Source organism: Erythrolamprus reginae, chromosome 8 (genome assembly GCF_031021105.1).
Source record: "Erythrolamprus reginae isolate rEryReg1 chromosome 8, rEryReg1.hap1, whole genome shotgun sequence".
Taxonomy (NCBI): domain Eukaryota; kingdom Metazoa; phylum Chordata; class Lepidosauria; order Squamata; family Dipsadidae; genus Erythrolamprus; species Erythrolamprus reginae.
The window spans coordinates 13,200,062-13,212,848 of NC_091957.1; the positions used below are offsets into that span (position 1 = coordinate 13,200,062).

The window sequence follows — 12,787 nt, forward strand, 5'->3', positions numbered from 1 at the left end:
GTTATTATGGTCCAGCCCTGGCTATTAACTTGTCCAAAACAGCAGAAATTAAACAAACATTTGCCTGACTAAATTAGCAATTTAGCAATTACCACCTAGTGGATGGGGGGCCACCAGGAATTCCAGAGTCAGGTGGCACTGAAATCTGCCCTGGCTGGAAGCCGGGGCCTCTCTAGGAATCTCTTGGGAGGAAACAGGGCTGGAAAAGTCGGGGAGAAGCCTCTGTGGGGCCTTTCTAGGAATCTCGTGGGTGGAAACAGCCGGAAAAGGTGGGGAGAAGCCTCCGTGGGGCCTTTCTAGGAATCTCCTGGGAGGAAATAGAGCTGGAAAAGGCATGGAGAAGCCTCCGTGGGGCCTCTCTAGGAATCTCCTGGGAGGAAACAGAGCCAGAAAAGGCAGGGAGAAGCCTCCGTGGGTCCTCTCTAGGAATCTCCTAGAAGGAAAATGGGCCTATTACCGTCCAGCCTGGGGAGGCTGGAAATTAAGCCATGGTTCTTCTGCAAAGAAAACTGGGGTTTGTGGCCCAGGCTGGGTAGGGGATGAGGATGGGCCTCACCTGTCCCTTTGCTCCTCTCTCACCGGCAGGTTTTGCAGGCCAGAACTGCGAAGAGAACCTCGACGATTGTCCCGGCAACAACTGCAGGAACGGAGGCACCTGTGTGGATGGGGTGAACACCTACAACTGCCAGTGCCCACCTGAATGGACAGGTGAGAATACACCTGAGGATGGGGGGGGGGAAAGTCGGAGGGCCCCAAAGGGGGAAAACACAGGGGTGAAGTTTGGCTTCAACTTTTCTCTCTTAGCTGAATTTTTAAATCCAACCACCAGCTTTTTAATATATATAATATATATATATATATATATAATATATATATATATATAAATAATTTTAATAAATTTAAAAAATACAGGAAAAAGACAAACAGAGATGGGGATGCTTCGTCTTTTCTCTGTATTGTTTAAAACAGGGGTATCAAGCTAAAGTCACTAAAGCTGTTGTAAGTTGAGGACTACATGTCCAGCCCTTCCTGATCTTCTCCTGCTACTGCAATAGAGACATTATTATTATTATTATTATTATTATTATTATTATTATTATTATTATTATTATTACTACTACTACTACTACTATTATTATTATATTACACAGATAACAAAAACAGACATACAACAAACCTTTAGGTTATTTGCAACCCATTTCTGTCAAAAGTTATTATTAGATATAAAATTAAAATCCCCATTGAAGTTGGTTTATATAATCCTGCTCAATTTGCTCACTGCCCACGTCAGGATGTGGGCTTGAAGGGTGTGGACTAGTGACGTGGGCAGTTGAGCAGCATTATATAAACCAACTATGTCTTCGATGGGGATTTTAATACTCTGACGATGTTAGTAGAGGACTAAAGAAAGCTTAGTAATTTTAGTAGTTTTTAATAAATTTTAAACGTTCCGGAGATTGTGATGGCTGTTGCCTCTTCATACACACACACACACACACACACACACACACACACACACACACAATGCATTATTTTGTTATTGTTAAGATTGCCCTTGCTTTATGTATACTGTAAATAAAATTACTTCAATTTGTTAAACTGCTAAACAATATCCCTGTATCATTTTACTTCGATTATCCTTTCTTTCTTTCTTTCTTTCTTTCTTTCCTTCCTTTTTTTCTTTCTTTCTTTCTTTCCTTCCTTTTTTTCTTTCTTTCTTTGACTGTATGACTGTAACCTGTTGCTTATATCCTAAGATTTTTTATTAATATTGCTTCCTCGTTGCTTATTTGACCCCTATGACAATCATTAAGTGTTGTACCACATGATTCTTGACAAATGTATATCTTATTTTATGGACGCTGAGAGCATATGCACCAAGACAAATTCCTTGTGTGTCCAATCACACTTGGCCAATAAAAATTCTATTCTATTCTATTATAAAACTTATCCCATATTATGCAATAATCCGAATTCTCTTTCCCTTTCATTTTCCTAGTGAGCCCCTCCATTTCTGCACAATCCATAATTTTTTTAATCGCCGTTCCCTCTTTCGTTTTTTCATTTTTTCCATTGCTGGGATGCCATAGAGACTTTGATCTCAGCCCCACCGCACCTGAAGGATTCGGGTCAGCCTCCTTCTTCTCTCTCCTAGGCCAGTATTGCACCGAAGACGTGGACGAGTGCCAGTTAATTCCCAACGCTTGCCAGAACGGCGGCACCTGTCACAACACCCACGGGGACTACAACTGTGTCTGTGTGAATGGCTGGACGGGGGAGGACTGCAGCGAGAACATCGACGATTGTGCCAGTGCGGCCTGCTCCTCGGGGTCCACGTGCCACGACCGGGTGGCCTCTTTCTACTGCGAGTGCCCACATGGCCGCACAGGTGGGTATCCGGGAGAGAGAGAGAGAAGAACAACGGGTGGAGGGATAGGGGTACCTGGAGGGACTGGGGTACCTTCAATATAAGAGGGGCTGACACAAAGAGGAATTGGGTGCTGCTTCCCTCCGTAGGGGCTAAGATTACAGGAAAACTGCTGGGAATCCTGGGAGTTGTAGTGCCAATACATTCTAATCTTACGTAGCTTCTTCCTCCAAAAACATTGAACCAGGGCTTACAAAACGTTTGTCAGACCAATTCTAGGATACAGTTCACCTGTACGGAACCCGCCTTGCGTATCAGACGTAATCGAGAGAGTCCAGAAATATTGCGCAAGAAGAGTCCTTCGCTCCTCCTCTCACAACAAAACCCCTTGACTTGAAATACCGCGATTAGACCATTTACAACTACGTCACCTCCGATCTGGTCTAGCAGTAGTTCGTAAAATCATATACCAAAATGTCCTTCTTGATAGTGACTACTTCACCTTCAAAAACACGCAAGCCCGTAATAGATTCAAACTAAATTTAAACCGCTCCAAACTAGATTGCAGAAAATACGACTTCAGCAATAGAGTGATCAATGCCTGGAACACATTACCTGACTCTTTGGTTTCTTCCCCAAACCCCAAAATCCTCAACCTCAGATTGTCTACAGTCAACCTCTCCCCCTTTTTAAGAGGTCTGTAAGGGGTGTGCATAAGCGCACCATTGTGCCTACCGTCCCTGTCCTACTGTCCTATTGCCTTCTTTTATCATTATTTACTACTTATGCTATGCTTATACAAACTACAATCCTATACTTATACAATGTAAATAAATAAATGAACAAACAAACAAACAAATAAATATTTGCAGAGGTTGGGGAAGAACAAGAGGTCCATGAGTCTTAAAGTTGCCCCTTGTGGCACACAGGCCATGGGTTCGCCATCAGGGACATATAGCATGCAATTCAATAACCAGGTTTATTTATTTATTCATTTGTCCAATACACAAATACATAGGAAGAAAAATAGACATGTAGTAATATATATAAGGGTAAAAGTGAACTTAGAGGAGAGGATATATGAAAGAAAGAGAATATACATGATAAGTGACAGAAAGGAAAGACAATTGGACAGGGGACGAAAGGCACACCAGTGTACTTACGTACGTCTGTTGTGGCAGAGGGGCCATTGACTGCCTCTTGACGGGCCTGCACTGCCGATGGTTGGGGGGGAGTGTGTGTGTGTGTCTTTCTGAGTCCCCCCCTCTCTGCCCTTTGCAGGTTTGCTGTGCCACCTGGAAGACGCCTGCATCAGCAACCCTTGCAACGAGGGCTCCAACTGCGACACTAACCCCGTCACTGGGAAGGCCATTTGCACCTGCCCCACGGGGTACACGGGGCCTGCCTGCAACAAGGACGTGGACGAGTGCTTGCTGGGTGAGGGGCCACCGGGTGGGAGGGAGACCCGTGGAGCTGGCTGGGATCGAAGAGAAGTCTGGGGAGGAACTGGGACACCAAAAACTGACCTTAGGAGGCAGGCCACCCTTGGAACAAAGCACAGGGAAGTTTGGGGGCCCAGACAAGCTGACCTGGGAATTTTAAATTTTTAAAAAAATATTATTAAATTCATTTGCCAGAATGGTGCGGTGGCTTAGAAGTGGGGTTCTCCCTTCAAATCAGGGGGCTTTGAGTTCGATCCTAGGTAGCGGCAAATATTTTCTCTCTCTCTGGGCACAATAAGAATATTTCTGTTGAATATAACTCCGCATTGGCGACAGGGAATGGCATCCGGCCAGTAAAACACTCAGCTTCTCTGGTTCTTTTCATTTATTATTTATTTATTTATTGGATTTATATGCCATATTTTTACCATATGTGGTGGACTTCTTCGGAAGCACAGGGACACAAACTCAACACTGGATACAGGAGATTTTGAGAAAGAATTAAAACCTGAAATATACCTTCTGGGTATTTTACCAGAAAACTTTAATAGAGAAGAAATATATTTCATTATACACATAGTAGCGGCTGCAAGAATTGCATCTGCACAAAATTGGAAATTGAACAGGGCACCAACTGAAAGGGAAGTCTTATAGACTGTGCAGAGATGAATAGAATGAAATTTAAGGATAAAGAAGATAGTGGATTATTATAAAATTTGGAGAAAGTTAAATGGATGGAAAGTTAAAATACATTTAAGTCAAAACAAATATTTTCGAACTGAGATAAGAGAATTGAGAGATAAATATTAGAGTCCAGATGACAAAGAAAGGAAATGGTGGTAGTACAAGGATATAACACAAAGCTTAGATATCAATACTAGTTCAAACATATAGAATTCTTTTAGAATATGAATTTGATAAGATAAAATGTTGGAGCACAAGAGATCCCCCCCCCTTATTTTATATAAGAAAGAAGAAAAAAAAATGTTATCTATATACAGTGATACCTTGTCTTAAAAACTTAATTGGTTCCGGGACGACGTTCTTAAGGTGAAAAGTTTGTAAGACGAAACAATGTCTCCCATAGGAATCAATGGAAAAGCGATTAATGCATGCTAGCCCAAAATTCACCCCTTTTGCCAGCCGAAGCGCCTGTTTTTGCGCTGCTGGGATTCCCTTGAGGCTCCCCTCCATGGGAAACCCCACCTCTGGACTTGTGTGTTTTTGCAATGCTACAGGGGAATCCCAGCATTGCAAAAACAAGTGCTCCGCTGGCAACGGAAGTCCAGAGGTGGGGTTTCCAGCGAAGGAAGCATCAGTGAAATTGCAGCATCGCAAAAACACCGAAGTCCTCGAAACCCCACCTTCAGACCTCTGTGTTTTTGCGATGCTGCGATTTCACTGAGGCTCCCCTCGCTGGGAAACCCCACCTTCAGACTTCCGTTGCCAGCAAAACATCCATTTTTGCGCTGCTGGGATTTCCCTGCTGGGATCCTCTGCAGCATCACAAAAACACGGAAGTCCAGAGGTGGGGTTTCCCATGGAGGGGAGCCTCAGGGGAATCTCAGCAGTGCAAAAACAGGTGCTTCGCTGGCAATGGAAGTCCGGAGGCGGGGCATCCCAGTGGCAGCAGTGGGTTTGTAAGGTGAAAATAGTTTGTAAGAAGAGGCAAAAAAATCTTAAACCCTGGGTTTGTATCTCAAAAAGTTTGTATGATGAGCCGTTTGTAAGACGAGGTATCACTGTATATGTTTTATAATAACTGTGGTTATATTTGTACAATGTTTTATTTTAAGGCAGAGAAAAATAAAAAAAATTATACACCCCCCCCACCCCCCAAACACCCCACCCCCTCAACTCCGTTTGGCAGGATGAATTTAAGCCGCTGGACAGACTGACTGTTTTGGATTTGGTGGGGAAGCCAAGACGGTCAAGAGAAAGACTCAGAGAAGGAGCCCTTGTAGCCCGCCCCCCGGCCGCCCACACCTCCCCCTTCATGGGACGCTGCCTAACTCACCTTTTCCCTCCTGCCAGGTGCCAACCCTTGCGAGCATGCTGGGAAATGTCTCAACAACGAGGGGTCCTTCCATTGCCAGTGCCAGACGGGCTACTCGGGCCCCCGCTGCGAGATAGACATCAACGAGTGCTCCTCCAACCCCTGCCAGAACGATGCCACCTGCTTGGACCAGATTGGGATCTTCCAGTGCATCTGCATGCCAGGTAACCCTGCCAGCTCCCCTGTCCCTCCGGGCCCCTCCAATTAGGCAGCTCTCCGGGCCTTGTGGGTGCCCCTGGTGGAGCAAAGTTATGGAGGAAGACGAGGTGGCCTCTAACTCCTGCAGCGCTTGGCTCGGGCTTTTTTTGTAACTGCTCCATCCACGAGCTACCATGGCACAGTGGTGAGAGTGCAGTACTGCAGGCTGCTTCTGCTGGCTGCCTGCAATTTGGCAGTTCGGATCTCACCAGGCTCAAAGTTGAACTCAGCCTTCCGTCCAGTGATGGGCTACCAAAATGTTTACTGTGGCCGTGGCTTATGCATTTTGTTCCAACATCTTTCATTGCAAATTGGGTGCTCTGGGGTGGAGCTCCATATTTTTCTACCAGTACTGTGTTCCTAACCGTACCCCTAGGAGCCCATCACTGCTTCCGTCCTTCTGTAAAATGGGAAGCTGGATTGTTGCGGGCAATATGCTGACTTTGTAAACCACTTAGAGGGGGCTGGAGAAGCACTGTGAAGCACTATATAAGTCTAAATGCTCTTGCTATTTTGCAAGCTGTTGACTATTTAATGGCTTCCGGTCAAAAAAACAACCCTGTCAAAATGGATGGATGAAAAAAAGCCAGCCTGCCCTCGTCTTTTTCACTTTGCTGTAAAAGGAAAATTTTGCTGTAGCCTGCCCCACTTCCAAACGAGATAAGGATGTTTGGAAAGTAGTAGAAAACTTTGAAGTAAGGAGCAACAGTGGAAGTCTTCGAGACTTCGGAGAAGAGTGGCATACAAATCTAATAAATTATTATTATTAATTATTACGTTAGCTAAATTGCAATTAAATTGAACCGACCCAAGAATCGGTGGGCACTATGGCTAAGTGTTAAATTACAACCAGGAAAAGCCTGGTTTGAAGCTGGTTTGAAGGTGTTTTTAAAGCCTGGTTTGAAGCTGGTTTGAAGGTGTTTGGATCCACTCCATCCATGAGCCACAGTGGCGAGAATGCAGTACTGCAGGCTACCTCTGCTGGCTGCCTGCAATTTGGCAGGTCGAATCTCACCAGGCTCAAAAGTTGACTTAGCCTTCTGCCCTTCCTAAAATGAGGTCCCGGATTGTCTCAGGCAGGAGGCAGACTCTGTAAAGCGCTTAGAGAGGGCTGGAAAGCAGTATATAAGTACTATTGCTATCTTTTCAGGTGTCTTCCGATCCAGGCCCCTGGAAAGGGTGACGCCACTGCCCCGCACAAGCCTGGGTAGGGTTTGGAGCAGTGCTGGGGGCAAGCCTGCGTTAACCCAACGGAATTGCTGCGTTTGCGCCCCATGCCAAGCGCCAATGAAATGAACTGGGGGCTGCATTCGCAGATTGCCTCGTGCAGCCGCTTAAGAACAGCGGCTGGGTTGAATGCCGAGGAAGGTGGTCGCTGACGTCACCCACAACTTCAGCCGAATAAACTACCCAACAACCTGGATTTTTCAGAAGAGCCATAAAAAAAAAAAGAGAGAGCCAAACCAGATTTTATTTTTTTAAAAAAACTAAAACAAACCGATTTTAAAGCATTGAATCTGCTCTTTAGGTCTTTTAACTGGCAGGGTGAAGGGTCCCGGATGAAGTTGGCTGGTGAGAGTGGTGGGGTGGAGAGGGAGCTGAGGATCTCGTGCTGTGCCCTGTTTTTCCAAGTTCTTTCTCCTTTCTCTCTTGTTGCTCCTGCGTGCCCCCTCCTGCCTGCTTTACAAAGGCCTGGATTGATTCTTTGGCAAGAGCATTGGAAATTAAGTGGCTGAGCTGGCAAAGCTAACCCTGAAGCTCGGAGAACTTAAAACTTCACTCGGGGAGCCTGGGAGAAATTGGAAGGATTTGTTTCGGTTGGGCAAGATTTTGTCTTGGATGGGACACGAGTTTAACCCCAGCAGGGGTTGTTTTCATGAAAGCCACTGAGGGAATGGGGACATACTGTACGAATCTCAGCGACTGGTGAGGTCCTACAGAGTTGGCTTTCTCCAGGTCCCATCAACTAGAACAGTGTTTCCCAACCTTGACAACTTGAAGATATCTGGACTTCAACTCCCAGAATTCCCCAGCCAGCAAATGCTGGCTGGGGAATTCTGGGAGTTGAAGTCCAGATATCTTCAAGTTGCCAAGGTTGGGAAACACAAAGTTGGCTTTCTCCAGGTGCCATCAACAAGACCAGTGTTTCCCAACCTTGACAACTTGAAGATACCTGGACTTTAACTCCCAGAATTCCCCAGCCAGTGAATGCTGGCTGGGGAATTCTGGGAGTTGAAGTCTAGATATCTTCAAGTTGCCAAGGTTGGGAAACACAGAGTTGGCTTTCTCCAGGTGCCATCAACTAGATCAGTGTTTCCCAACCTTGACAACTTGAAGATACCTGGACTTCAACTCCCAGAATTCCCCAGCCAGTGAACGCTGGCTGGGGAATTCTGGGAGTTGAAGTCTAGATATCTTCAAGTTGCCACGGTTGGGAAACACAGAGTTGGCTTTCTCCAGGTGCCATCAACTAGACCAGTGTTTTCCAACCTTGACAACTTGAAGATATCTGGACTTCAACTCCCAGAATTCCCCAGCCACCGAATGCTGGCTGGGGAATTCTGGGAGTTGAAGTCCAGATATCTTCAAGTTGCCAAGGTTGGGAAACACTGAACTAGACAATGTCGCATGGCGGGACCTAAGGGAAGAGCCTTTTCTGTGGGGGCCCCAGCCCTCTGGAATCAGCTCCCCCCAGAGATCCACAGTGCCCCCACCCTCCTCGCCTTCCACAAGAGTCTAAATTAGATCTTAGCCCCTTGGCCAATGAATGTGATGTATGGCTGAGGTCTGAATGTGTACGATTCCTGGGCCCATAACCATTGTCAGCACTTTACACTGGGCCTAGAGCCAATGATAGAAATACTGTATTTGAACCAGAGTACATGTGGCAATGGTGGTTTGTTCAGGCAATAATACAACCCAACATATAGTAAAGGTATTATTTACAGGATATACAATATCTCCATAGTCTTACACAGTAATTATAATGCAGTCCATCTTCTTCAAACAAAGCAGGTAAATATAGTATTACATATACAGTATTATCTCCTTCGCACCCGACAGTTACATACAGTATATTCTACATAGTATCTTGCACACAACTCTTAGTATATTCTACACAGTATATTGCACACAGCTCAGATATTAATACTTAACCAGCATATACACCAGTAACCAACATTACAAGATAAGGCAACAGAACAGATGTAATGCCACAAGAGCTCAACAGAATGCAACTACAGAATGTAACACAATGCAGCACATCTGTCTCGCTTATATGGCCAAGTTGCAGCCTAGCTCAGAGTTGCTGCCTAGCTCTTAAAGTAATACCACTATTTTCTCGTAACATACAATGCTGGTTTATCTTCATATATTGGAAACCCAACCATTACAGTACATGGTACTGACCAGTTAATTAATTGGATCTGCCATTGTATTTTATTGTTTTTTTATTACATGTTGTAAGCCGACCCGAGTCTTCGGAGAGGGGCGGCATAGAAATTCAATAAAAAAATAAATATTATATATATGTGTGTGTGTGTGTGTATATATATATATGTAGAATATATGGATACATAGATGAATTATGAAGTGGCATAAAAGGCAATGCATGCTGAATAGAGAAGCGTTATAAGGTTTTCCAAGGAAACAATATTTACATGCCCAAGTGAAAAAAAAGATCAGTAACAACTATAAAAACAAATACAGGCAATCCTTAGAATAGAATAGAATCGAACAGAACAGAATAACTGAGTTGGAAGGGGCCCTGGAGGTCTTCTAGTCCAACCCCCAGCTTGGGCAGGAAACCCAATAATATTTCAGACAAATGGTCTTTTAGTGTTGGAGCATTCACAACTTCTGGTGGCAAGCTGTTCCACTGATGAATTGTTGTATATTGTCGGGAAATTTCTTATTAATTCATTGGGGGTATTCCCTGCCCCCTTGTCTTAGCAATAGCATTTACATCCTGCTTCATGGTGCTTTTACTACCCTCTCTAAGAGGTTTCCAGAATCAGCCTCTTGCCCCCACAATCTGGGTCCTCATTTTATCCACCTCGAAAGAACGGAAGGCTGAGTCAACCTGGAGCCGGTGGTGAGATTCGAACTGCTGAACTACAGCCAGAAGTTAGCCAAAGTAGCCTGCAGTGCTGCACTCTAACCACTGCGCCACCTCTGGCTCAGTGATTATTAGTTGATTAACGAATTATCTGTTCATTCATGTATAAGATTTTTACTTAAGTAAAATAAGTCAATAATATCCCAACTTATTTAACCGTAGACGGCTCACAATTGCCACACCAACCACCGCCACCGTTTTTCCAAGGAGAGAAGAGACCCCTGGTTCCTACACATACACAAACACACACACTGTTCACCGCTGTTTTTTCCCCTCTCTCTAGGCTACGAGGGGGTCTATTGTGAGATCAACACGGACGAGTGTGCTAGCAGCCCCTGCCTGCACAACGGGAACTGTGTGGACAAGATCAACGAATTTGCCTGCGTCTGCCCCGTGGGTACGTTCGGGAGTGGGAGGGGTTGGAGAAGGGGGAGAATTTTGGGGAGAGGGCCTTGGAGAAGACGATTGATTTTTGCCTGTAGCACAACTGCTCTTTGTAGTGGAGAATTAATCCCTGGCCCGGAGGCCACGCGGAGGCTGGTGGGTTGAAGGCCAACCCGAGCAGGCAATTGAGGAAGGGACTCAGGTGCGGAGGGAGGGGAGAGTCATTTTACTTTTGGGCAACTCAGAGGAGGCTTGCTGGCCCCACTGTGGATCCATGATTGGGAGAGTCAAGCCTTTCATAGAAGTTTGATTTACTTGGAGTTATATTCTGTTGTTTAAGTGTTCCCTTTATTTTTTTGAGCTGTGTGTGTGTATATGTATATGTACAGTATATGTATTTGTTTTCGTAGATTTTCACAGGTATATGTATGTAGATTGTTCTGAGTTCGGGTTTTACCCCGTGTAATATTTTGAGTGTCTATGCGACGTTTATATATACATATGTATATATATACATATATATGTAGATTGTTCTGAGTTCAGGTTTTGCCCCATGTAATATTAATTAATTTGCCCCGTGTAATATTAATTAATTAATTTTGCCCCGTGTAATATTAATTAAAATATTACACGGGGCAAAACCTGAACTCAGAACAATCTACATACATATACCCATGAAAATCTACGAAAACATACATATATACATGTATACATATATACATATATACGTATATATGTATATTTGTTTTCGTAGATTTTCACGGGTACAGGTGTGACGGTCTTGTATATTCGGGTTTCTTCCCATGTAATCCTACACGGAGAGGGGCGGCATACAAATCCAAATAATAAATAAATAATAAATAAAAGAAACCCGAATATACCAAGACCGTCATATATGTATATACGTATATATGTATGCATGTATGTATATGTACATGTATATGTATGTGTGTGTATATGTGTGTGAAGAAGGGGGATGAAAAGCAAAATGGGTGAATAGACCCAGTGAATAATTAGAAGTAAGAAATTAGAAATAAAAATAAGAAATAAGAAGGAATAAGAATAATTAGAAATAAAAAATTAGAAATAAGATGTTTCTCTGTGAATTCCTGGCACACCGCCACTTTCTCCCAAGCCTGGCTGTTATTTATTGTGCGCTGAGCCCACCTTTTCCTTGGAATTTGAACGGGGGTCTGCTTTAGGTCAATCCCCTTGAAGTCGGGTGGGCTAAGAGCAGAGTCACCCCTAAATCTTCTTAATCCCGGCCAACATCATGAGCCCTGCGCTGTGCAGGCTCTTAAATCCTCTCTCCCTTTTCCTGCAGCCGTGGGATTCCTTTAACAACGCCACTGATTTAGCTAATTAGAGGGAAAAGGGGGAAAAAGAAAAGAGAGATTCCACTTAACCACTTCCTTGCTTAAAGCAATGGAAATTCGGCTCTCAATTGTGGCCATAACTTGAGGGCTCCCTGCCACTTCTTCCGAATTATACTTATTCCTAATGTGCGCTAGGAAAGACAGCTCTGGTTTTAGCGGTACAAGATTAGTGGTTTAGTGGTTTACAAGTGGCAGGGGTGGACTGCTACGGGTTTAGGCAAACTGGTAGTTCTGACGGTCAGCTGCCCCACCAGCCCACCTTTGCACCAGTGGTGGGTTCCTACTGGTGAGGCCCATAGAACAGAACAGAATAAAAATAAGAATAGAACAGGACAGAATAAAATAGAATAGAATATAGAATAGGAGCAGGGTAGAGTAGGGTAGAATGGAATAGAACAGAACAAGAACAGAATAGAAGATAATAGAATAGAATATAGAATAGGAGTAGGGTAGAATAGAAGAGAAGAGAACAGAAGAGAATATAGAATAGGAGTAGGATAGAATAGAACAGAACAGAATAAAATAGAATAGAATATAGAATAGGAGCAGGGTAGAATAGAATAGAATAGAATAGAACAGAACAGAATAGAATAGAATATAGAATAGGAGCAGGGTAGAGTAGGGTAGAATAGAATAGAACAAGAACAGACTAGAATAGAATAGAATAGAATATAGAATAGGAGTAGGGTAGAATAGAATAGAATACAATAGAACAGAAGAGAATATAGAATAGGAGTAGAGTAGAATAGAATAGAACAGAATAGAATAGAATATAGAATAGGAGTAGGGTAGAATAGAATAGAATACAATAGAACAGAAGAGAATATAGAATAGGAGTAGGGTAGA

At 43.8% G+C, this 12,787-nt stretch overlaps 1 protein-coding gene across 1 annotated transcript in view; it reads left to right on the plus strand.

Moving 5' to 3' along the window:
• NOTCH1 (notch receptor 1) overlaps positions 1-12,787 on the plus strand; it is a 125,421-nt gene that overhangs the window by 61,617 nt on the left and 51,017 nt on the right. Inside the window, exons 5-9 of the mRNA XM_070758900.1 lie at positions 586-708; positions 2,156-2,389; positions 3,650-3,805; positions 5,845-6,030; positions 10,465-10,578. Of these exons, the coding sequence (XP_070615001.1) occupies positions 586-708; positions 2,156-2,389; positions 3,650-3,805; positions 5,845-6,030; positions 10,465-10,578 (813 nt within the window). The remainder of the gene's footprint in view (positions 1-585; positions 709-2,155; positions 2,390-3,649; positions 3,806-5,844; positions 6,031-10,464; positions 10,579-12,787) is intronic.